The 26,105-nt window shown below is 42.0% G+C and overlaps 1 protein-coding gene across 2 annotated transcripts; it reads right to left on the bottom strand.

Moving 5' to 3' along the window:
• Positions 1 to 658: 658 nt before the first annotated feature.
• Positions 659 to 26,101, bottom strand: waslb (WASP like actin nucleation promoting factor b). Of its 2 annotated transcripts, XM_037121634.1 has the most exons (11): positions 25,681 to 26,101; positions 16,887 to 17,021; positions 16,540 to 16,626; positions 15,353 to 15,449; positions 13,670 to 13,693; positions 9,060 to 9,243; positions 8,173 to 8,215; positions 6,202 to 6,355; positions 4,281 to 4,825; positions 4,091 to 4,199; positions 659 to 3,348 (listed from the first exon to the last, which is right to left on the bottom strand). In XM_037121634.1, the coding sequence occupies exons 1-11, from the start codon at positions 25,783 to 25,785 to the stop codon at positions 3,287 to 3,289; spliced, it is 1,545 nt and encodes a 514-aa protein (XP_036977529.1). In that variant the 5' UTR covers positions 25,786 to 26,101; the 3' UTR covers positions 659 to 3,286. The 2 variants fall into 2 exon arrangements, with proteins under 2 accessions (XP_036977529.1, XP_036977530.1); XM_037121635.1 differs by lacking the exon at positions 13,670 to 13,693.
• Between the last annotated feature and the right edge of the window lie 4 nt (positions 26,102 to 26,105).

Genomic DNA, 26,105 nt, shown 5'->3' with positions numbered 1-26,105 from the left:
ATCAGTCCAGCTCCCTGTCTGGCTTTCGCTCCTCGTGCACCTGCATACACAAACAGATGCTCGGGATTGAATTGCATGGTTGACGGATGTGATTGTGCTCTCTGTGCTGAAATCCGTGTGCATAAAGTATTCAACCCCAGTCAATGTTAACCGTCAGGTGTCTAAAACAGTGCTGTGTTTTGTGCTCTTGAATGGCCAAAATTGAAACTGAACGGCACCTGTTGTGTTTAATTACCAAGACGTGAAATGGGAAATTCTGGTGATCTATTTCCTAAATCTAACACTAGATCGATTTCTCTCTTAGGGGTGCAATAAGAAAGAATTGGCCCATAGCAGCTGTGGAGCGGGATGGCCGCAGCTAGCTGGTTAGCATGCTAAGAAGGATTCTACAAAGTCCCCTTTTAGTCATTTTACCTACAAAAATGTATGTATCTAAGCAAGGCACAAGAACAATGATTCATATTTTAATCTTCTTTGCATTATTAATTGAGCTAGAAAAATCTGGGGGGCCAAATCAAACCTTTCGTCAGCCCTGGTCCTAACCCAAAACACAAAAACACTTGAGTTTTATTCTGAAATGATGCAAAAGCAAAGTTTTGAGAAGAAACAGCCATTATAACCGACTGTGACAGTAAAAGAAGCCCAAAATAACAAAGAATGTAAATATCACCTTTTATTGGAGTGTACAATGTATGTGAGTTCATTATTTGTCAAGCCTCATTGATAAGGCCTGGCGTCCATAACATCTTATTAACGGAGTTACCTACAGATGCTAACTTCAGCGAAAAACATGGCTAGGGTTTTTTTTTTCCCCCCAAAAAAGTATCTTGATAATCGACAGGTCATCAAACAAGTGGCAATTTGTCTCTCAAAGACAATAAACAAATAAACAGAGGCGTTTTAAAACATCTTGACACGTCATAGCATTATTTCTGGATAACCCACAACATGTTAGCAATACTGATTCGACATTTGTTAGCATGTGGGTAATTAGCATCTGTTGTTCTGGAATGCTACTGTAATACTAAATTCTTAGATCTATCCGCTAAGAGCTAGGTGGCTAATTAGCTTGCTAAGAGATGTATTGTCATTACAAGATGTATTTTATTTGTAAGACAAAACTTTTTTATTGCCCAAATATGCAGGTAATGAGCCCTAATTTACAAAAAATGAGTCATCAACTGCTGTAGTACTAACACGGCCCCCTAAGGCCAAGCTTCACCTTTTACACTAAAGGAACAAAGGGTTAGCATGTAGCGGCTCTGGTGCCCTTTGTTGCAAAGATTTAAAGAGGCATGACAACTTCTGAGCGGAGATGGAACACTTTCTTAATCTTACTGCTGAAAACTTAAATTAATTAGCGATGAAATGCACTTTTCCTTAATTGAATACACTCAGGGGTTTTGCGGTTACCACTATTTTTGGTCTGTTATGACCAGTTAGCAAACTTCACTTAGATATTAGCTCTGAGACAAACATTGATATTTGTCCCTTTGAGCTACCATTACAATAGGCGTATAATTGGCATTTCTTTTGTAATTATAACTTAAGGCTGTAGTATCTGCTGGCAAGGTGCTGTAGCTTTTAAAGAGACTCATCTTCTCCGGTCAGTTAGCAAGCAATGCTAGTGCGAAGTCCCCAATATGTTGCTTTCTTTGGAGCCAGTCTGGGTGAGTTTATCACCAGTTGTCTTTCATTAAGAATAAAGTTTTTATTCATTTTATTTAACTTGCCATTTAAGTATCGTCCTTGGTGTCAAGTCCAACTTTAAATAATCACATAGCAGGAATTCTTGGGAAACATTATTTAATGCGGAAGAAATACATGATTTGGTCTTTGTAGGGAACAACTGACCACTGTTCTCTCATCAGCGATTCCTATATTACACCTCATGATTTATCAGTTAGTCAAGAAAATATTGATACTTGTTTGATAATGCCATGAATCTAGTGTTTCTCCATATACTGTCAGCACTTAGTGTCTTCAACAGGAGGAACGCTGCTTTAAGCCCCGCTGAGTCTGTGCAGTAACTTAGCATGTGGACCCATTATAAGCATCAGGTGTGTAAAACTAAAGTGTCTTTATTCCTTGAGCTTTACACCATGAAACCTGATTTCCAACAAACAGGCATTTATTCATACTCTGCTTGCTACTGTGGAAAACAAAAGAAAAAGATAAAAAGACGATTTCAACTGAATCTGTAGTGTGACCGTGACAAAAAAAAGTAGTAAATTAACAACAGATAGCTGTTGCCACCTCTGTGTGTGCCGTATGTAATGGTGTGGGTTAACGGTTAAAAATGCTTAATGTCCACGTGTACTTTTGCCTTATAGCATAGGTATGTTCAATAATGATACAGACCTGAAAATGTCCTGTATTCATGCAACGAGTCTCCTCTCTCAATCTGTGCAAAAATATAACAAGACTCAAAACTCTGGAGCAAATTTACAGTCGACAGCAAAAATGGAGCTAAATATTCCAAAAAAGAGCATTTTTCCTTTTTTTTCTTCTTTGTTTTAAGAAAATATGAGTGCTAAACTAGGAGCATTTGAATAAGTAAAAATAAACTAGAAGAGCAATAGGGTATGAAAATAGTTTGATTTTTTTTCTTTCCTCCTGATGAACAATGACTACACCACGGATGAAGGATTTGTGGATTTCGTAAGCCCCTCCCCCTTCAATCACTGACCGAAAAAGAAAAAGAAAAAAAAAAACAACAAAACATTCAACGCTAAGTTCCAAGAGACAACTTGATGTAAAAATTGCACATGTCAATCTGGGGGAGTGGGAACACAGGAGAGCGAACATGTGTGATGGGAGGCAGCTCATATGAAGGATGGCTGAGTGACAGATGGAGGTGAGGGACCTTGAAGAGTTGGGTGGGGGACGTGGGAGGAGGAGGAGGAGGAGGAGGAGGTGCATAGAGATGGAGAAAGCAGAGCGTGGTTAAAACGAGACACGTGACGTATTGCTATCTTTAGACATAGATGGGAGCCGACGGAGATGGACATGAAGACATGAAGAAGGAACCTAAGATATGTGAATGACGAAACATTTACAGATTAAATGAGGTATTGCACAGATTAATAAAAAAAAGCATAAAGGCAACAAAAATATACAGCAAGTCGATAGAACATTTACATTTATACTTTTTGAAATTAAAGATTTTTCTTTTTTTTTTAGAAAGATGAGAACAAGTTTAGTGTCAGAATCATCCGGGGGGGTCGGGGGGGATGGGAGAGAAAAAAGAAGAAGAAGAAGAAGAAGAAGAAGAAGAAGAAAATATCTAGTCCTCCCATTCATCTTCATCCTCAAAGTCCTCATCATCGTCGTCGTCATCATCCTCATCTGTGGGAGAGAGGACGATCACATTTAAGTTGACTGTGACAGCTGAGCGAATGTTCTAACTGGAAATACTGGAGTACTTCCTTTTACAGATTACTGTAGTATGTTTTTGAAGAAGCAAGAATCAGGTTGTATCTATTTTTAGGACAACTTCTTTAAAGGAGGGAAAGTTTCTTCCACTCAAAGGCTCAAAGTGGAAAAAATAGAAAAATCACAAGGTTGTTTCCAGACTGATGATGAAGTGGTGAAAGTCTAATTTATATTGGGACAGCACTGAGTCATCTGACAGAAAATGACATAGCGGTGTCAAGCAGCTGCTCCTTTTTTTTTCCCAAAGGCTGAAGGGGTTGAACTTCTCAAAGCACTTGTGCAGAACAACTCATGTCCCCTCAGAATCCACTAAGACTGTGAAATTAAAAAAAATCCTGTCACAGCTGCATGACAGCATGTGAAATATTTGCTGGTTTCAGCCTCTTACATATCTCTCTATATCTTTTCTTTGTCATTTATAACATTTTATGAAGATTGTTTGTGTTTTGGACTGTTGGATGGACAAGAGAAGCATCAGAAGTTGTCACTGTGGGCTCTGGGACATTGTGATGAGCATCATTTTTAATTTGGTCACATTTTGTGGACTGAACAGTTAATCAAATAACTGACACTAATAGCGTTTGACAAGTGAGACTGTGGACTTCTTCTGTACATGACCACTATATGCTAGCTGAAGAGATGTGTTTGTTTGTACCTGATGAGTGAATAGCCTTGCTCCGCTTCTGCATCACCTCCATCAAAGCCCCCACGATGCCTGCCGAGGGGGCGGGGTTGGAAGGTGCTGCATCAGGTGCGTCTTCCCTCTGTAAAGAACAGGTGGTTGAAGTTAAGGCACAGGATGCAGATTAATACATGCTGCTTTAGAGGTGTGTTCGGACTCTGACCGTTTTCAGCTGGATTCCTTGTCTGATTTGGTCCAGAAGTGCGTCCCTGCCGGTGCTGTTGCTCACCGGCCTCTCCTTCTGCTCCACCTTCTTCAGCTGGGTGCCTTCTCTAATCTGACTCAGCAGCGCCGACTTCCCGGACCCGCCGCTGTCTCCTCCGTTAGCCTCCGTGGGCAGCGGCGGAGGAGCAGGGGGTGGGGGACCAGGAGGAGGTGGAGGGGGAGGAGGAGGAGGCGCTCCTCCGATACTGGGTGGAGCTGGTGATAAGGCGGGAGGAGGCGGCGGGGGCACCACTGGAATTGAGGCGTGGGCCGGTGGAGGGGGAGGCGGGAGGGAGCCCCGGCTAGGCGGGGGAGGCGGTGGAGCGGACATGCCGGGTCGGGATGGAGGGGGAGGAGGGGGCGCAGAGACAGGAGCTCTGGAGGGGGGAGGCGGTGGAGGGGCACCTCGGCCACGGGCAGGAGGAGGGGGAGGAGGGGCTGAGCTGTGGTGCGGGGGTGGGGGAGGGGGAGGAGGGCCGCCTCTGGATGGAGGGGGTGGAGGAGCTGGAAAGAAACAAAAACTTGTTAAGTAAAAAAAAAAAAAAAGCACCAATCAGAGTTCACATGGCAGTTTCAAAGAGCGTCCAGATTTATTACATCAATAATAATAATTTAAAGGAGCATTATGTAGTTTGGAAAACACATTTAAACTTAGAAAAATTCATATTTTCCATAACTAAACAAGCTGTTCTTAGAGGAAATTAAGGTCCCAGAACATTGTTTGAAGATAGAAAGTTGGCAGGGTCCGCCACATATAACATATAAACAAAGTAAAACAGCATGAAACTGTGGTGTCCTTTAAGGTCAGTTTGTTTACTCAGTCATGAAAACAAAGAGAGTTTGTTTACCTAGCTTGTTTTGGAATAAAAATAAATAAATCAACGAGAATCTTTCTCTTCTGATTAAAAATGTCTTGCCTAAAACTACAGAGTGCACCTTTACTCTACACATTTTTTCCACTTGAAGATCTGGATGGACACAAAAGATTTCGCAGCATCTCTGTCAAAAAAGTCTCAGCTTTCCAATCCTTGCCTGTATTAATGCATCACTGAGTCGTATAATTAACCCACTACTGGCAGCCTACTCACACATTGCTCATCTTGTTATCAAAAACTAACATAATATTGGTCTAAATCTTTTATTTTCCCCCGTGATGAAGAACTACTCAAACGGATTTGCCCAAAGAAGGTATTCATTTAGAAACATTCTGCTGATTTGGTCTAATAGCTGGGTATAGAAGCATAAACCACAGCCAGAGTTCACATGTTTGGCTAAGACAGAAGTTAAACAGCAAACAATAATCATCAACATAAGAAATACTTCATGTAATAGTTAATAAAAGTAATGATTATGAGAATGTAAGCAATGCATGTCAGTTTCTCAGGTCTTCAGCTGGTACTGAAGCATCATGCAGTTGTATAAACAAACCACTGGGTGCAGCCTTCTTGCACGTAACTGCTGTTAATCTTGTTATTTAAAACGTCAGCATCATTTGTACAATATGGTGGACAAAGAGCGAGAGTTTAAAAAGGTCAGAAATCATGATGAAGCAACCGCGTAAGATTTCTGGGTCTCCAGGTGAAGTAATAATGCCGCAGAGTCAGATAATCATAAAAACATCCAGCAAATAACACAGCAAAACAATCTGAACTCACTCCAGTAACTGCAAAGTCACACCCCAAATAACTGAGTTTTTTAAGTTCAACTTGACATGCACAGTCAGTCCGTCATGCATAGAAACCTACCACTCCACCTGGGCGGACCTGGGGAACCACACGAGATTACATTTAACAACATTAGCCAAAACTCTGAAGTCAGGACAGTGAAGAATCTGCTCTCATTCTCTACTATCTGTCTTCCCAGCAGTGTATCCCTCTCACCTTGTCTCCGCAGCTCATTTTTGACGGCTTCTACGCCTCCTTTCTTCTCGATGAAGTCGTAGATGACCTTTGAAGTCTCCTTGTCCTTCAGCTGAGCCTCGGAGATGCCGCACATATCGAACAGGTTCTTCAGCTCTGGGTCCAAGTTATTCAGCTGGAGGCAGAAAAGAGAGACAATGAGTTGATGACTGACGATCAGCCACTGAAGTAATCATTTTTTGGTGTTCGGGTCAGTGAAAAACAATCATCATCATCAACTGAATGAAAAACACAGTAACAAAAACCGGCCGTAAGAGTGGCTTTGCCTTGGTGCTCTTTATGTTAAGATCTGTGATGGGATCTTGCTGGTTTTAATCTGTATTTATGAGCTTTGCAGCTCAGTAACACATTATGTGACTGACATGTTGAGTAAGGATTAAAAAGGAACATTTGAAAAAAGCAGGATTACTGTTCGACACTGACTGTCAAACGTCACTTCAATCGTATCAACTGGTGCACCCAGGAAAGAGTGGGTGTGTCAGAAGTAACTTTGTGACACTTTACACTGGCCTCTGTCAAGATGAGACCACAATGTCTGCCATTCTGCTGCCACCTGGTGGTGTGAGGTAACACTACCAGGTTGGCACCAAGGAAGAAGATGATGACCCAGACTTGAAAACAAGTCAGAACAGGGCTTTTATTATGATCTTTTGAGAGAGTTCAGCTGCTTCTGGTTCTCATATTGTGTTGTGTTGCTAGCAGGGGCGATAAAGAGAGGGCCACAAGTAACACATCATCATGTCCGCTCTCATGGCTAACTGTGCTGAATGCCATATGTTGGTGCGGTTACCAGGCCTGTTGTGGGAACTCCTTTTTATTGGACAATTTTTTGTCCCATAAATTTGACACAAGACAGTGCTACTTATTTTCTAATCCAGGCCAAAGATGAAACTGTTAACCACTGCTTTCCAGTAACTATCTTAGTTTGTCTTGCCGTTTTTTCCTTTATGCTAAATGCCTTTCTGTGCCTGCTTTTACTGTTTTATTGATTGCAGCCTGTTGTTTTAAAATGTTGGTGACATTCTTATGTAACAAATGTGCATGTAAAAACAAAGAGGTCTACAAAAACAATCAGAGGCAAATACTATAAGATGCGTACAATGACGTAATTATCCTAACAGCCCTGGCAGTGACCGATCTTGAAAGACAAAATTTGAAATATCAGTTGAACCTAAAAATTATTCATGTTGACCACGAGAAAATCAAACTTTTCAAAGTGTTTTAATGGTGGATGATCATCTCAACGAAAAGTACCTCTTTCTACATTATCTGTGGTGTAAGGATAAAAAGGAAGTCAAATTCAGGTGGTGAGACTGTAAGATATATATCCTCTTGCTCATTTGTGCTGCAGCTTTGAGCGAGGGGGATTTGTGAGGTGAGCAAGCTTTTGTTCAACTGACGTCACCTGTTCAAATCAATATAAGTCCTTGAAAGCATTAAACTTACGAAACCAAAATCTGAATTTCATCCATTTCTTTTACCGACAGAATAAGTCCTCTGACCTGCATGATCTCATATTCATCATCCACCATCAAGCATAATTACTGATGAAGCTTTTTTTTAAATTTTCTTTTTGGGCAGGAGTCCATGGATTATGCAGATGCATGGAGGTTGATTCTGTTCCCCCAAAATCTCCTTGTGTAACGCTCCCGATGATGAGTTGGCCGCACGGCTCGGCTTAATATTTTGATATTAAATTTGAAAAAAATCTGTCTGGGAGAGGGATGGCTGATTGACAAACAGATCAACAAGGGGCCAAGTTTTTCAGCGTATGTAGAGGTCACACACACACACACACACACACACACACACACACACACACACACGCGCACACACACACACACACACACACACACACACACACACACACACGGCGAGACGCACGCGAAAACAAGCATAGACGTTTGCATTACTGTGTTGTGTTGCACTTACATCAAAGCCTGTGTTTGGATCCCATCCTACATGCCCGATGTGCCTGTGAGAGAAGAGAGAGAGCATAAACAAAAAAGATAAGAGACACACTGAGGTTGATTAAATTGTGTAAAATCTACAGATGGCCTGCTGGTAACCTGCCGCATCTCATTAAGGACTGTAAGAGCTGTCACGGACTGTTCCTGAAGGCACAGCACAGATTTCCCTGCATCACTAGTCATTGTACATGCTGTATAGGATTGGATTCTGAATAGACAGCCTGGATTAATACTTTGCCCAGATTGACCAGCTCTCATAGTGTATGGACGAGAGGGATTAAGGAGCCTCGGCCTATGGGAACTGAAAGACCTCCAGACGAGGAGCTGTAGTACTGTATGTTCAACGATCACACTGACAGTACGAGGACTTTTGTTAAAGTGAGAGTCATAACCATTAAGCTATGGACATTGATAAATGTAAACTTAGCTTATTTAGTGTTTATTGGCTATTCATTGTGATGTGTTAAAATGCTCAACAGTGGCCCCGATAATTGGCCAGCGTTGATAATCGGTCCATCCCTTACAAGAAATACACTCCAGTTAACAGAAATCCAAAAATGAAATGAACTGAAATGTTGTTGTGCACTAAGAAAACTAAAATCACTTGTACTGTAATGCCTACTCTGAACTTAATAACAAATAACCCCCATACTCTACTTACAAAAACACAAAACTGATACTGAAGTTAGAAAAAAAAGCAACACTAAACATTTTTTTAAAAAACAATCTGAAAAGAACACATTGTCTCTGGAAACTAACAGAAACCAAAAATTCGTACACAAGTTCAAAGATCTCTATGAAGGGACAATGGTGTTCATTCAAAACCCTACCAGTGTCCTGATCACTTACTGGAAGTTGCTCGGTGTGCCGATGTCTGCCTTGGTCAACCTCTTCTTCTTCCCCTTGCTCTTCTTCTCCCTCTTGGGGAAGGAGGAGTGCACGATGTTGTTCACCTGAGAGTTGTTGTGGTAACGCTGAACATTGCTGATCTCTGGGTTTTTGATGTCAACGGTGGCCATGGGCAACGTGGGACCTTAAAAAATGACAAGAGACAATAAAGTCATGGTTTGTATAGTACAGCATGTGGACTGAAGGCAGTTTAGTTAAAATATAAAGAGAAACTGGGTTAGTGAATACATATACCTTTATGTAACAAGGTCTACAAATGACATGTTATGACATTACTCAACTGATTAATTTAAGGAGACAAATTTAACATGACCTTGGGTCCTGATTGTAATTCAAGCATGAGGCTTTTTAACCGACAGCAGTGTTCCTTCAATTATGTAATTCATTATTTAATGGCTATTACAGATTTGGTTTGGCACGGAGAGGTCTGGCAAATTATATTTGGTGTGTGGGTGTGACAGCAGAGAATATGTCCGAACTACATGACAGAACTAGCGAGAGCCTGAAAACTGATACTAAACCACTAAACACTGTATGAGATTACAATGTCTTTAAGATATAAAAAGGTTTAAATCTGTTGTTAAACTTGTTCTCTATAATGTGGGTTCAAATGAATGACAGTCATTATGACGTACCTATTTATTCAAGGGCGTTCACTTGGGCAGATGATCCGTGTCTCAGTCTCTCATTAATTCAAACTGTCAACTATGTAAATAGATATTCTTTTATTTACTTAACCTTTCGTTTAACCAGGAAAGCTTCAATGCGATATTAATCCAGCCTTGCACTGATGACAGGCAGATATAAATCCAAGTTACTGCAACAACCACTGCGACAGTCTTTTTTCAAACCAGGCCTGCATTAATAATAAACACTATTTGTTAATTTAATGATAGGAATGATGGGAATACAATGAATATACACACTGTATACTACACAGATCCATGTAGCCAAAATGAAACAATCTGTGTTTTATAAGACATCACTTGATCTAACATTAAGATATAAGATTGATGTTTGGAAGTATTTTGACAAAATAAACACAATGAATGTGCAGAGTGAGCTACAAGTTAAACGATGAACCATTTGTGCACAGAGCCAGTGTTGTCAAATATATCAAAATATTGATTCTGAATATCTGATGCTGTGTAAGTACTCATTTTCAGCAGTGTCGATACACCAGTATAAACGTCAACGTCAGCTGACACATAGACACACACAACAATGTTATGTTTACATCCAGCGTTATATATCAAAACTCAGTGTGTGTATCCTTGATGTCAAACACATGTTTTGAGTGCATTTCCTTCCTCACGAAACATTTGCAAAGCTCATTTTTCACTATCACCACTACGCTGAGCACAAGGAGTAGCAGCTGGGACGGATAACAAGTGATCTCTCATCATCTCATTTGCTAACAGTGTTAGCATGTGGCATGTGATGCCACCGGGGCAGAGAAGATAGGAAGGCTCGTCACATATCGGTGAAGAGTACGACGTGGCAAACAAAAAAACAAGGAAGGTGTAGGAAGGTGTAGGCTTTGATAGCACGTTGAAACTGAGGGCTGATCTGCAAAATTCTGACAAGGGTGGTTGTTATAATTACTGACAGTGGTGTTTACAATGTCTCACTTACCCTAAATCCCAACCCACATTTTTGCATGGGTGTTAATTTAGGACCAGTTTTGGCCAGTTCTCCGGAATGAAATAACACTTTAATGTGAATGCTTCAATATGGAAATGACTTAAAATGTCCAACCCTAGTTAATAAATCAATGTAAAGAACTGGACTGGACACAGATAATGCAAACACACACACACACACACACACACACACACACACACACACGTGACTGCAAATGAGCAACCACAGGAGCGCCGACATGCACGTGGAGCCCAATAACATCAAGGACAAGAAGTTTCATTATCACAGCTCCTCTCAGTGCCTCAGCTGCAGCACATACCTTTAACACTCTCACTACATGGACTTTTGGGAGTTTTGCTGGGTGAAGGCGAGGCTGACCGACTGCGTCGCCTTCTCACCCTGTCCCACATGCAGCTGCCCTCTCTTGCCCTGCAGGTGTCCATGCTGACGTCGAGGAGCATTTTGCCGACCAGCGTGTGAGCTCGCTCTTTGGGGCAAATTGAGGGCCGAGCGGTCGAGTCGGAGAGAGTGGAGTACAGTTCGTCCTGTGGGAGAACCAGGCAGTGTAGAGTGGACAGGCAGCTCCCTGGGCTCAAACCTCCACCTCCACCCCCTGCTCCTCCTCCTCCACCACCACCACTGCCGTCACAGTGGCTGTCCTCAGAGGGAGCTGACAGAAAGGTGGTGCAGAACATCATGGTAGCAGGTGCCTGGGCATGAGCAATATGGAGACACTGAGGAAGATCGTGACAGATTTGAGGCGTACTTTCTCTGTCAAGAAAGAAGTATAGTCACAACCCCGAAAGGGAAACACTGCCTCCCACAAGACTTCTTCTTTAAGTGGACTTTATTAGCACCTAAAAAGCACTTTCACTTGATTCTGGTCTTCTTAGGCAAAAGGTTTCTTCTTTGCTGAAAAAGGAAAGCCAAGGTGGTCCCAAAGGTTTCCAGAACACCAACACAGAAAATAAGCCAACTTGTGATGGATCGGTCTTCATTTACTAAATAAATATCCTCATCAGACATCTGGTGGAGTTGACACGCGTACTGTCTGAGCCGTGAAGGCAGACGTCCAGCAGTGCCATCAGAAGGGAAAAGAGCCAGCCAACACTTCGCCAGCCAACAGGCAAAGTTTACTCTTCCTCTTGCAATACTTCCATCAAAGCAACTGTTTTTCTTTGGTGCAAATCGCTCGCCAAATTTCAGTTTCCCTGCTCTAACTGTCCGTCTGAGATCTGCATATTTTGTATCTATTTTGCAATCATCTCCTGTTCCTTTTGACTTTCTGTCTCAGTAGGGCGCACAGTTGGATTATCGTACACGGATTGGCTCCCTGCGATCGTTTCCCCACCCACCGCCAGTGCTGCCTCCTCCCTCTCTCCCTGCACACCACAGAAAATGCACCTAATCCCAGCAAATCATTCTGGATTTACCGCTGGAGTTTACATAACCATTAAAACCCATCCACCCATAATCCCACGTTAATCTTAGTGGTTTCTAAAACATGATGAATCGGCGGGGTGAGAGAAAATGCAAGACAGAGAAAATGAGAGAAGACATAATTAATACAGAGCGGAGGGCAAATGGGAACAAAAGATAGAGAAGGTGAGAGGTGGAAAGGTCAGAAAAAGAAAAGGAAGGGAAGGCATGAAGCAGAGCGGGGATGACGGACGGGAACAGAGCTATGATGCAGGGATGAGAAGTGAGAATGAGACAGATGGAGACATAGAGAAGCTGTTCCTGTGGGTGGACAAGGATGACTTTCTTTGGAAATAAACCAAATCGCACAGTTATTCTGAAACTGGAACCATCCAAGACAGAAACTGGCATGAGCAGTCAGGCATGACAGCATGATCACGCGTAAAGAGCTCCAAAGTACACGGTGGTGTAGGTACGTCATGTATGACCCCAAGCGATGCTCATAAGCTGCTCTGAATATAAGCATCAGCTGCAGGCGTAAAAATGTCTCATTTGAGTGCTAATGAACTCTTCATGGCTGTACCAACACACACACACAAACACACGCACAGAAATATTTCATAAGCCAGCTGGATCAAATTATGCTGTCAGTCCCAAAACAGGCTCCCTCCTGTGTATAACTAGGCTGTGTGTCCTATGATGCATCGCCACATATCAGTCTAGTCATCAGACCAGCGAGGGTGAGTGACGGTCGGCCTTTGAAGGGCATGTCAGGACTCCACTACGGGGCACTGCGACATCATGCCAGACTGTGTAATCGCATTGTAATGGCATTCACCTTTACTGACCGTAGGCCAAAACTCTGAACAACAAAAGATCTGTTTCTTGGAAGTACCCAAGGCAGCCAAGTAGACGTCTAATTAATATGTCTGTGAAACGTTTTGTCCACAACTGGGACAACTTGTTGTTCTTTCTTGGTGGTTTGAATCTAAATCCAAAAGAAACACACTACAGTAAGGAGTAAAGTAAGATGGAGGATTGCAAGTAAACAAAAGCTGTGTCCCATTTTTAAACTACATGCAGAAGTTGCATATATAATAAAGATAATCTGTGAACATTATTTGAATGACCAACTGGTGTTTGTAAAGAACTCACTGTTTGTAACAAGGAATATAACTATTACTTAATGTTTAATAACATGATGATGGCTGTTTCTAAGTGATTAACTAATCTTCATTTGATGTTACATTTACTTGTCATGAATGCCAGATTGTTCCTACATAGAATATATAAAAAAAAGCTGCATAGTTTCCACAATAATTGATAAAGAAGTTGCTGCCCGGCAACACAAAAATCTGAATGATCCTAAAACTCCAGCCAGCTGACATACCAACAGATGCCATCAGACAGACACAGGTCTGACTAGTTTTACACCTCTCATCTGTTCATTTCTGAAGTTAATGGCAGGAAAGCAGTGGGAAACATACCATTTGGAGGGTCGCGTCTCTTCTCTGTAAACACAAACAAATAATATGATTAAAATCCTGTGCTGAGATGTTGGGTTGTGTTAGTGAGAGACGAATGTGAGGAGGAGAGAGAGAAGAGTTCATCGGTATTTCAGGAGGAGGGCTCGGCGGGATTGTGCACAAGGCTGCACAGAATGGAAATGTTATTTGGAGAGACTGCCAAGCAAAGTGTTTTTGTTAGCGTGTTTAGGAGACGTAAATCAGACACTCTTATATACACACACACACACACACACACACACACACACACACACACACACACAAGATATTATGTCTATTCATAAATTCAATGGCCTGTAGAGGTCAACATGTCTCTTTTTCTCTCTTTTATAACAGTACAAAGAATATAAACGCTAATCCATTGCTGACACTGACACATATGCACGCACACACACACACACACACACACACACACACACACACACACACACACACACACACTTCAAAATACTGCTGGCTTCAGTTTTCCGATGGCTGAAGGTCAAACAGAAGCAGCCTTGAAGATAAGATTAGCACCCGATGCAGAGGGCTGAAGGGGAAAAAGATGAAAGTGCGATCCATCTGGAGGGTCAGGAAGCGACCCACAGGAGAGGAAGCAGGAAGACGGACGGTCTTAATCAGGCAAGTGATGAGAAACGTTCAGGACTGAGTGCCATTAATACGTTTGTTTATGTTAAGCCACACGGATGCATTCTCAATGTGTTTTCAATATACTCCTCAGATGGGGAGCCTGATCAGTCAAACACAAAGATTCATGACTAATTTCCTTAGACAGAAGGACAAGAGAGAAGTTATAACGCATGACAGCTTTTTGGAAAATTGCCTTCCAGTTTTGCAAACGTCTAATTATTTGTGTTGGATGATGTGTAGATCTGTCAATCTAAAAAGGCATTTTCTAAGTGCGTTACTTAATAAACAAATAAAGGGTTAAATGATAATAGACAGCCCTGAACACATTTTCAATTGTTGCCAACTGTGGACATATCATGCCTATGAAGGATGAAATCCTTCTCACAGCTCATCAGTGCCCCCCTTGGGCCAGTTGGCGTATTTGTTCAAACCCCTGAGTGTTGGGATCCATCTGTGAGGCTGTGCTAAGACTGCAACTGTTGTTGTTGAATAAACACTTGAAAGAACTGATTCAGACTCCTCTACACCTCAGCTGTAAGACGTTTCTGTGGCAAAGGCCAAAGAGCTAATAACTAGCTGACAGACTTTCTCACAGAGAGAGGACAGATTGTCTTATTATACGCCATGTCGCTGTTAAACCTTTCTGTTTACTTTGGCTATCTGACAGTAGATTTCACGAGAGCGCCTTGATGATGGGTTTGCAGACTGCAGGTTTGAAAATGGTGATGTGTGTTATCAAAGGAGGAGATTGTAGCAGGTCAGAAAGAAAGAAGAAGACTTGAACAGACCAAGGCAAAAAAGCCTTAAGAACTCACAATTGAAATTAAGACAATTTTTGCCCAGTTCTGTTTTCACAGTACTGTAAAAAATGACATGATTAGACATTGATTTGATCTTGTGGCCACAGCTTTCATTCAGTATTTTGATTCATTTGGCTAAACGTGTCATTTTTTTCAGTGAGTTAGGTCAGTATGTAAGTTTGTAGGCAAGTCATCAGCAGCAGTAAGCTTGTACCAGTTTTCCTCTGCCTTCGCCCCATCAGCTCTGCCACGTGACCGCGGAAACGCTTCGTCTCCTCCTCGCTGGCAAAGTTCAGACCCACTTGACATGTCTGCAATTACAAACAAAACAAAATGGAAATATGTAAAAATAAATTGATACAAATACAGTTTTGTTTTAAGTGCCAACTTTCTCTAATTTTGACTGAATCTCCGACTCTGATTCCACGATGTGATCGCAGCGAACAGTCCGAGCCTTATCATCACAATCAGCACTCCCACATACCTCATGGTCTGCTGGAGTCTGAGCCACTGTACCCAGCAGCAGCTAAGATGTTTGCTCCACAAATAAAGGCTTCTCATCACATCCGGTGCTTTGGATGTTACATACAGGTGTAGATGTTGTTTTGAAGATGAAAATAAGCTCTGAAGTAGCTAGGCACAAATACTTACTGTACTTAGGTACAGTAACTTTTTTCTTTTATTCCCTACATTTGAACCCAAATATCTGTGCTTTTTCTATGTCTTACCTTTTCAAAACAGGCTCTTTAATGTAGTTTTACTACGTTTGATTACCAATTATTTTGAATTTGTGTCACTGCATGCTGCCTTCCCCACATCACAAGACTGATTTCCGTCCATCAGTGACATGCAAAGCAGATGTAAATGAGACTAAATGATGTAAAAGAAAGATGCTCAGTACTTTACCAACCCAACATGATATAATTTGATGTCCTGGCTAATTTAATGTCATTTGATGTTAAAGCTAAATTTGGACCTGCTGTGCAATTGTGAACATGTCGGTGCAGGTTTGTCAGAGCTCTTTGTTTGGCTGAAGAAATAGAGTGACAGTTTGCGAAACAGGTTCAAATTAAAACAACTAGGACAGAAAAAAGAAGAAATGTTTTAAGGCTGATGCTAAGAGTTGCAATTTAAGTCTTAATATTAGGTTTCACTGAGAATGAGTGCCCCTTTTTTATATGAGTCAAATGTCATAATAAATGAAAGTGCTTTTGATGTAAACATCTTTACCATTTTCCTCTCTCTCTTTCCTCTCAAGTTGCATTTTCACCAATAAATGAAAATTACCAACAAATAAAAATGAAAAAAAAAAAAAAAAAAACAACAAAAAAAACTTGACTTAAAAACAAAGGACCAGAAATAAAAAGAGAAATGTGAAAAGCCGTAGGGAGAGAAACTCACATCTCCAGCAAACGTGATGAAGTAAGGTCTGGAGAGGCAGAGGCTGAAGTTGTTGTACAGCTCCTGTTCAAACATCATCTTACCATCCTGTGGAACAAACAAACAAACAAACAAACAAACAAACAACACCATGAACTGAAGGACAATGCCACAGGTCTTAACTGAACACACACATCCAACAGATTCCATTATAAAAAATCAAAAGACTTTATGAATATCAAACTGTGGTACACCACCACTGGACATTAACTGTGGGGAGCACCATCATCTACCAGCTACCACGCTCGTTAACCACAATGATGGAATCACCGATGTGTAGAACCGCTTCTTGGTTTCTATCTACTGACCTTGATGTCCAAGACCCTGATGAAGTAGGATCGTTGAGGGTTGTCTTTGACCAGACAGGCCACGCCGCAGCATCTCTTGTTCCAGCTGGAGTTCCTATCAGCTGTGAACACCTGGACCACTGCTGAAGACAACGTCTGGAGAGAGGGAACCAGGGAGAGCCACATTTATTTTGAGTTGCTTCGTACACAGCCATGGAAATGTATCTCACAGGGGGGACTAAGCCAGTCTACTGCCACACTAAAATTAATAAAATGCATTTTAAAAAAAACTACCACAAGTAATAATAATAAAACTTAATGTGTGTCAGTGTGGCAGTAATGTATGCTCCAAGGTTTCTGTGAGCTAGTTATATCCATAATAAACACCTATTCAGCACTTATTCCAGAGGCTCATAAAGAACACAGCAGCCTCAAAATTTGGGACAAAAAACTGGGAATTTATGGACCTTTGTCTCCTCAGCGCCATGTCCCTAAGCGCAATAACTCAGACTTAATGTGAAGCCTGACATCTTTTAAGGATGTTCCAAATGCTTAAATTGCCCTTAGAGGAGCAAAGACAAGTCCAGAGTGAAGTACGTGCAATTGGAAGATACTGCAGATCTTTATGGACCAAGTCCGCCTTATAAATCATAAAGACATAACTCATAGTCCAATGTCTTGCAACCAGAAACTGAATCCACCAAGCACCTAACAACACTCACAATAGCTGTAGCAAACAATGCTGTGTGCTTTCCAGCTACATGCACTCCGAGGATATGTAAAGGTAGAGGAAACAATGACATCAATGTAAAAGGCGCAGTTTAGTAACACTGCTGGAACTGGATGTTGAGCAATAAGACAGTTTGAGAACCAGAATGCTTACATCCTCGAGTTACCCTGACCTCAATCTCAGAAAGAGATCTGTGGAATGATCTAATTACAGCTGTTCACACATGTTCTCCCAGCTGAACTGCCTGAGCATGAGCCGGTCTATTTCATTATATGTGTGTTGGATGGACAGCCTGAAAGTAAAATGATATTCAAGAGATGGAGTGACAGGGTGACAGCGACTCTGCGGGGGTCGAGGCGCTCTGCACCACAGCTGTCAGAAAAAGAGTCCGTCAATCAACGAGAAACACCGGACCAGCACAGAGACGACTGAGATCACTGAAAGCGTTTGAGGACGCGACACCAATTAATTTTGTCCCTGTGTTGTATCAGTGTGTGGAGGGCCAAAACTGCCCAAATCAGAAAACAGCAAATAAATAAATGGATCATTAAAAAAACATGCTATTAAATGCACAAAAAGTATGTTGAAAAAAACATGTATACCTGAATGTATTCGTAAAATTTACCATAAACTGACATTTGTCTTTTAGATTTGATTTTGATTCCGTCTTCATCTACCTTTGTATTTACATTCCCATTTTATGCACTGATTCATTTATTTTCAAATGTGTGATATGCAATGTAAAATGTTATAAATTCATTGATACCTACACTTACTTTTGAATAGTGCTTTTGGTGCATTCAATACAATTTAAATTCAATTAATGAGCTACCACTCTATTTATTTATTTTTGATAACGGCAGCTTTGTTCCTCCATATCACTGCAGGATTACTGACGTGTAACAATCTTATTTCAACAGTGGTGGTTTATCTTGTTTGACATTGGTGACAGCAAAGTGTGCAACCCTAACCCAGAAGGGTTTTACTGTACATCATGTACCACCCACCCTAAACTATGGATGCGAGTTGGGTTATATATTCAGAGCACTGCAGGCATTTGAGCATCTCCTGAAGTCTGAAAGCGGTGTTGGATCCACGCTATATTAAGATCGAGCCCACACACACACACCCAATGCTTGGCTTAATGACTTCACATGATGAGAAGCCTCTCAGCACTTCCCTTTAAATGTTACATTATCAGTGCAACATATCTGTATAATTGTGTTCTTACTGGGGAAGCAGCAGGGTTGGCTGTAACTGTTGGACTTAACTGAGCACTGACATGTACATACACACACCTGTAGCGCACACACATGCAGCCAACAACCATGATCATAAGACCAGATCAGACTCCCCGCAGGTTTTACAGGTTGCTGCAGGGATTTTTTCACACCGAGGGGTCCAGGTTCACAGTCATTACCACACAGATGAAAGCGAGAGCAGCGACAAGGGAAATGCCTGGTGATCTTTGGGGCCTCTTCAGCTCAACAGTTCCAGGAATTACAGCACATTTTAAGACAACAAACAGAGCCCTCGTGATGCCTTTTGTGATTAGATGCTGCGTGAATGTGACGTTCAAATTACTTAAAAATCACTGTGCATCTGTGATTCAAACCTCGATCCCGTTCCGAGAAATTGCTGTCCACCGTCACAATATTGATACGACCAGCAACAGTGTTTGCCTGCAGTATAATTGAAAACTGCACACAACTTGAGGCAGTCTCAAGGCTCGTATTTGACCAGCAAGCAAACTTCAGTGCAATAACCTTTGTCATGTAGGATTACCTCGAGAGCAGGTACTTCTTGTGTTAAAAACACCATGAACCAGGAACGAAAACTGAAACTCCCGACTTCAAAATGCAGGTTAAGTTCCAGACAAGCAACAAAAGGATTCTGGAAAACCTTTTTCCGTTGAAAAGGTCAATTTGTCTGCATCTGATTCTGAAGAAATATGCTCCAAGAGTAGCAACAAACACTTCCTGCAATGCTTTCTCTTTACTAGCCATCTGTGTTTTTAATATTCAGGTACGGATACAAGTTCTGCAGACTTGGTCTTGTAAACGTCATGAGTGAGTCCTTCCCCTGCAACATTATTATTCAGAATATGACGGAAAGTTGGGTGAAGTTTCATAGTCTGCACAACATTTCCGGAGCTTCACAGCAATACAGTGTTGTAGCATTCTCCTTAACAACTGAACTAGCTGAGGACTTTTTAAAAAACTTCCATTCTCCATACATACCCAGCATAATCGTGAAGTCCCCAGAAGTCAAGAGATCTGAAACTGATTTGAAAGGACATTATCTACAATCTTTTCAAAGCTGAAATCTTCACTGTAGCTGCTAAGCTAAAGGAGTCAGGATGCACCAAGCCTGACATGGGTGCACAAACTCAGCTTCTCGTGGTTGTATGGCCTTTTCATATCAACTTTGGACCTTGGGGCTTTCTGGAGACTTTGATTATAATGCTTTATGGAGACACTTTATGCTTTTCTTTGGTTGTTTTTAATAAGTCCTCATCCAATTTAGTTATTTAGGAGAAGGCTGCCGTGTTGCTTTGCTGTAAAGCTCCAGAAAGGTTTTGTGGACTATGAAACCTCAGCTGACTCTCCTGGAGGTGACTTCATTTCCATTTTTGAGGGAACTTATCGTTGAAGACATGTGGGATATGTTGGTGTCATTCAGGGTTTTGGAGCCTTTTTTTTGGACATGTACACACATTCATAATGTGTCTGAATTGTGACACACATTAACAGTCGGCTCTGTATATTATAGCCAGGAATCTACCCCAGCCAAGGAGAGCTGGGTTAGAGATGCAAGCACAAATGAAAAGCCCGCATTTCTGGTCTGACGGAGAAACATAACTTCTTTAAAACATTATGAAAGCCACATTACATGACGAACATTAAACCGCAGACTATACAGCTAAGATGAGATGACAGCGACACACACACACGCAGAGGAACCATCAGTGAATCAGAGCATTACCTCAGTATGAATGATGCCGTCAGCTCACACTCTCTGATCCTACGCTGCATGTGTCAGTGTTATGATATTTATTCCAACTGTGTTGCTCAGACCTACTGCTAATGGGTAAATAATGCATATTTGGTTATCCTGCGGTTTTCATCTACTGCCTAACAAAACATACATGAACGAATTTCCATCTCCAGCCCTAGCAGATGTGAATCCAATGTTGTCGTAGAGGCTATTAGTCTTCCAGCACTGCATGTTCGAGATATTTTTATTCATATTTATACAAACATTCAGTCTTTTGGCAGCATTGCAGCTCTCAGACTGTTTGGATTTGGATCAAAGGACTAATATCAATTCTGCTTCTCTGTAACAGTCAGCCACTGACTGTAATGGCGTCCAGGCCCGTGAGGCTCTGGGATCTCATCTGCCTGTGGAGCGCTGATTCTTCCTGACGGGGCCACAGGCTTCAGGAAGTAGAGATGTGTCTATGGCGTCATAAACACCCGACCAAAACACTCGCTCACTCTTACATACGCACGCAGGAATAAACAATTTCCCTCGTATGAACTTGCTCTCAAATGTGTTTATCTATTTCAGCCACAATGATAAACACTATCACCTGTCCAGCTTACAGAATCCCAGTGTTTCTTTTTTCCACACGCAGACTAGAAAGCTCAATGTTCTTACAGATTTCATTAAAATAACACTGGATATTTAAAATGAACCTTGATCTTTCTATATTTCAAGGCCTGCATGACTTAACAATAGTTAAGCACACAGTAAGTAGTTAATGCTCCTTTATGGAGGGGATGCCAAAAAAAAGCAACCAGAGTAAGATTCTGTGAGGTAAGGGAGAGACACATAGGTGACATCATGCAGGCCATGTCTGACATATTTGTAGAGATAAGTCCAAGCAGAGAATAACCAAATGTCAACACTACTTTAGATCATGCAAGTGAATCATTAACCCTTTGCCAAAGAAGTGGCATCTAAGACTGACGTCATAAAGGTGTAATCATTTATTACATGGGGATGTTTGTAGTCAGATGTGAGAAATGCAGAACAGAAAAAAATGGATAAATTCACATTTTACATTTTCTGAAAGTACGACAAACCATCAGGCCTCTATTTTAACAAACGCCTGACTCTGTGCAGTCTGAACTTTAAATTAAATGCGTTACCAGTGTAAAAATGTTTTGCTCCGGGACATAAAAGTTCCGTTCACAAAGACTGCTCTGAATGTCTTTCACCAGTCATTTGGTCAAGCTGCTCCATATTGGCACAAATAAGGCACCACTGCAACTTTTCACAACATCTTCCGGAGAGGAAGCGGGAAGAAAAAGAAGTGAGGACAAATGGCTGAGAAGAGAGGCAGTGTAGATGTAAGACGGGGGGGAAGTGATGCGCAATAGGAAAATCAGATACAAATGACGAAAGGTGAAGCAGATGACATGAAAGGGGATAAGGTGAGACGACTAAAGGAGAAAGGAGGGAGGTAAAGTGGAGGAAACGAGGGGTCATGTTCCACTTCTCCAGCACAAATCACCAGAGGAGGCCGACCACGGGACTTCCTGTACGACGGGACTGCTGATCAGGCAGTCTGTGCGCGCAAACACACACACACTAACACACACACACACACAGTGTGAATTGGACCCCGTCCACCTTGTGCCCAGTCAGACAGTGCTGCCGATGGCCAACAGCATAAGGAATACCAATGAGGAAAACCAATGAGTGAGGGCACTGTGTAGGTACCTGTATGTGCTGCTCTCTTTATGCATGTGCGGGGCTTCATTCCTCAGATAAGCAGAATATAGGTTGTATTACTTTGCATGTAATTGATAACGTATTAAATGTAGTTTAATCAAAATTAATGTTATACATTCCATGTGTTTAATATATGATATCTGGTTGCAAAAGAATGTAGAAGTAGTAATCCTGTGGAAAGAAGTTGCCCTTTGAGTCACTGTTGGGCATAAAATCTCCCTCAATACTGCCAAGACTACGGGCAAAGGAGCTCTGCTACTTACAAAGAATTAGCACGTATACAAACAAGCCTTTCACAGTGAGAATAAATAAAGTCAGGATCCAACTCACGGCTGTCTTAAAAATAAGACAGCACAAAGAGGCAGAGTAAAGGTGACTTTGTCATTCTCCCATTTTCTGCATAATAACTACATTACATAATCACTCAGTCAGCCTCTGAATCACTGGTGGCCATTCTAATTAGATTGGTCAGGGAGACACCCAACGTCTGTCTCTTCCAATCTCCCCCTCTCACACACTCAGTCTTTCTCACAACACTCTCTGCATGCAAAGACGTGCAGAGACACACAAGAGCGCTGGACTGAGGAATGTTCCTGATTTTCTGTCACATCACATGCAGAGTGACCTGAATGCTGGAGGAACGTCGTCACTGGATTTTTAAAACAGGTTAGAGACACACCCAAGGAACCTGTGTGTTCACGTTAGGGAGGAGGCGGGACATCCCACCATGTGACTGTGACATACTGAGTCATGGGACAGGAAGTACAGCTTCGCCAAAGCAAACATGCGTACACACTGGGCACCACACACACCAAGAGCCGTAACATATAGAGGAAGAGGCATTTTCTCTGTCACTCCACCTTTACTATATACAATTAAAGGAAACCACAATCACTATGGGGAAGTGGCTACGTGAAAGTCCATACCACGCAAGAACAATGCAGCTTTGTCTGTTTTTGTCTCACCTGCTTGTTGAACACACCTTCCCTATTGCTGCACAAAAAACACAAGGTTAACTTCAATTCAGTAATCTGGTCCACTGAACCTAAAGCACATCTTATCTGTAAAGGTAATCAATAACAGGTGACGGTACGACATTCTTTCCTGCTGATATCAGCGAGTCACACAGGTTCTACCAAGCTACTAAGCAACTACGAACATATGACTTTCAAAATCAGACAGGAAAAGTGTGTTGCTCAAAGGACTTTTGCAAGGATCTGCTGGAGCTGTGATACGCACACACCTTGTTGATGAAACAAGGGGATTTGGCAACAGCCGTTATTGCTGAGGGCAATATCAGCCAACCTTACAGTGAGGGATTTTGCACAAGTGCATTAAAGCTACAACGATCATGAAATACATCAAATTGATTCATGCTTTTTTCAAGCAAATCATGGCAAACATTTCCCTGTTTGATATTCAATGTGAAGATTTGCTGCTTTTCTTGTTTATTTATGACAGAAAATTAAGAGTCTTTGGTTTTTGGATTGTTGGTTGAACAAAAGAAGCAATATGAAGACATTACTTTGGGCTCTTTATAGAGTAAATAATTGATTCAGTTTGACAATCATCAGCAGATTAGCTGCACTATACCATTTTGATTTGTTTATCTTTGGCGGACCTTGCCACCTTTCTTGCTTCAAATTCTTTATTCAGTTTGTATTATTACCTTCTTAATATTGTAAATACCGAAATTCTGAGTTTGGATTTCTTCTCTACATATCCCCCGTTAAAGGGGCAATCTGTGAGAATTTTAGCTGAAAACATTCAAAGTGGTCTCAAATTATCTACAGAATGTGAAGAAATAGTAATTCTGACATCACAAAGTACATGTATTAAGTTGAGGAGATAGCGACGGAAGTTAACTTTCTAACCAGCTAGCACGTGCCTGTTCCGGTCCAAAGCTCCTGCGCTAGAGGCGTATGCACCAACAAGCTCATTGTGTGGATCACTAACTGCACTGCAAACTGAGCTAACTAGCTAACAGCAGCTACAGGTAGCTTTGACTCTGGTGATACGCTGACCCCCATTTGTTTGAATTCAACAGGTCGCTAATTGTTACATATTTCACCTTTTATGCAGTGCACATTTTATTAATGCACTGCAACATTTATTGAGGAAGGAGAAGGGTCACAATTGTTCTCTGTCTGCTGGTTTCAGGAGCAACCACCGATGCCTCAGTGCCCATCAGATAATGCATCCACTCAATGTTTTATCTGATAAAATAACCATCTAACCCTCTTTTAACATTAGTTTCTGCTGCAGCAGTTATTCAAATGGTTGATTAATATTCGGATGTAGCAGCTGACTGATAATGTGGGGGGGAAAAACCTATCCTGCAATATTGTGAGGAGGAAAAAGGAGCAAAGGAGTAAGAAATATGAGGAATAAGCCATGTTGATGCAGCTGCAGATGCCTTGTTGCAAATGTGGCTACAGAGTGTGCAGGGTGAGGGGCTAGCAGCGGACATGGTGCACAGGGAGGACACATAAATATGAGTCAGCTGAATGCTAAACGTGTTACGTAATATCAAGAGTATCTCACAGTATCGAGTCGTGACATCGCACTCCTGATCCTGACTGCAGTCACACTGGAGCAGCAGGCTACTCCCACTGCTCCCTCGACACATTTTGAGACTGGCAAGGAGGACTTTTTTCAGCTAGTCAGCGCTGCAGCCCTCAGCACATTCTTCCCCGTGGACACACTTCCCGAAAACAACCAAAAGGTTCAGCTATGTTATATAATGCCAGTGCAAAAAAACCCATATCATTGCTTTGCCCTGATTTTTAGTGCTGATGGCTTTAGCAGCTCCAAAAAAATGAAGAAGAAAAAAAAGAAACCTTCAAGACTGTTGACTCTACTCTCCCAGTGCTAGGCTAGGTGCGTTTAGGCTAGGGTGACAGGGAAATTTCAGGACTTCCTGGGTGATTCCAGGTGTGTCGGGCTTAAAGTTGAAGGAGCACCAGGCGGAGGCCCAACGGGCTGAGGGGGTGAAACTTGCCCAAATGTCAGCGTCCCAAATGGGACACGGGTCGCTCCCAGCCCTCCCTCACCCCCCCTCCTCCTTTCTCGTCGCCTCTCCGCTGTCAAAACAAAACCGACCTCTTCAACTCGAAGTCCCAAATGTTTTCCTCAAGGAGAAAATTAACACAGACACACACACACAAACACACCTGAAATCACAACAAGAGAGTGAAGGCCACAAACACACCGATACACCTCACAGCTAGCCTCATCTCCCGTCTCGGGACAGGAAACACGGGCGCAAGTTAGCTGTGTTAGCTTTTCTTCTTAGCTTGCTATCATACAACATTTTAATGGTGCGGGAGAGGAAAAACAACTTACGATGCATTTCCTGCCAAGGTGGTTGAAAAGGCATTCATTTTCCTGCGGTGTCAGTACTAGCGACCCGACATTTGCTTGCCGCCGTTGCGGCGGATGTCCACTCATTATTGGTGATCAATTGATAGCGCCTGCACCGACTGTGACTCTTAGATGAGATCCAGAAACATACATAAACAATCCCTCGGTCATCCGTGGCCTTCCTCCGACCCCCCTAACACCGGTTCGGTTTATCCCGGGGGTCCAAGCGAGTGTGGTGCCACAAAATGTACGCCGTATAGGAGTGCAGTGCGACGTCCCGCTCCTCTTTAAAATAAGGTCAGAACTGCGGCGGCTGAGCGAAGACTGAAAACGGTGAAAACTTTCCTGGGAAGTCCGGCCGCCACAGAGCCCGGAGCCAGTTCCATCCAACATGGCAGTGGTTGGGC

The sequence above is a fragment of the Acanthopagrus latus genome, chromosome 14 (assembly GCF_904848185.1).
Source record: "Acanthopagrus latus isolate v.2019 chromosome 14, fAcaLat1.1, whole genome shotgun sequence".
NCBI lineage: Eukaryota > Metazoa > Chordata > Actinopteri > Spariformes > Sparidae > Acanthopagrus > Acanthopagrus latus.
The sequence above is the reverse complement of the archived record's forward strand: the minus strand, read 5'-3'. Positions and strand labels throughout refer to the sequence as shown.

Excerpts from the sequence above, each read along its gene's own strand:
- waslb (XM_037121634.1), bottom strand. The coding sequence starts at position 25,785 with ATGAGTGGACATCCGCCGCAACGGCGGCAAGCAAATGTCGGGTCGCTA. Across the intron at positions 17,022-25,680 it reads ACCTTGGCAGGAAATGCATC|ACGTTGTCTTCAGCAGTGGT; the intron begins GTAAGTTGTTTT and ends CCCTCTCTCCAG. Across the intron at positions 8,216-9,059 it reads GGCACACCGAGCAACTTCCA|GCACATCGGGCATGTAGGAT; the intron begins GTAAGTGATCAG and ends CTTCTCTCACAG.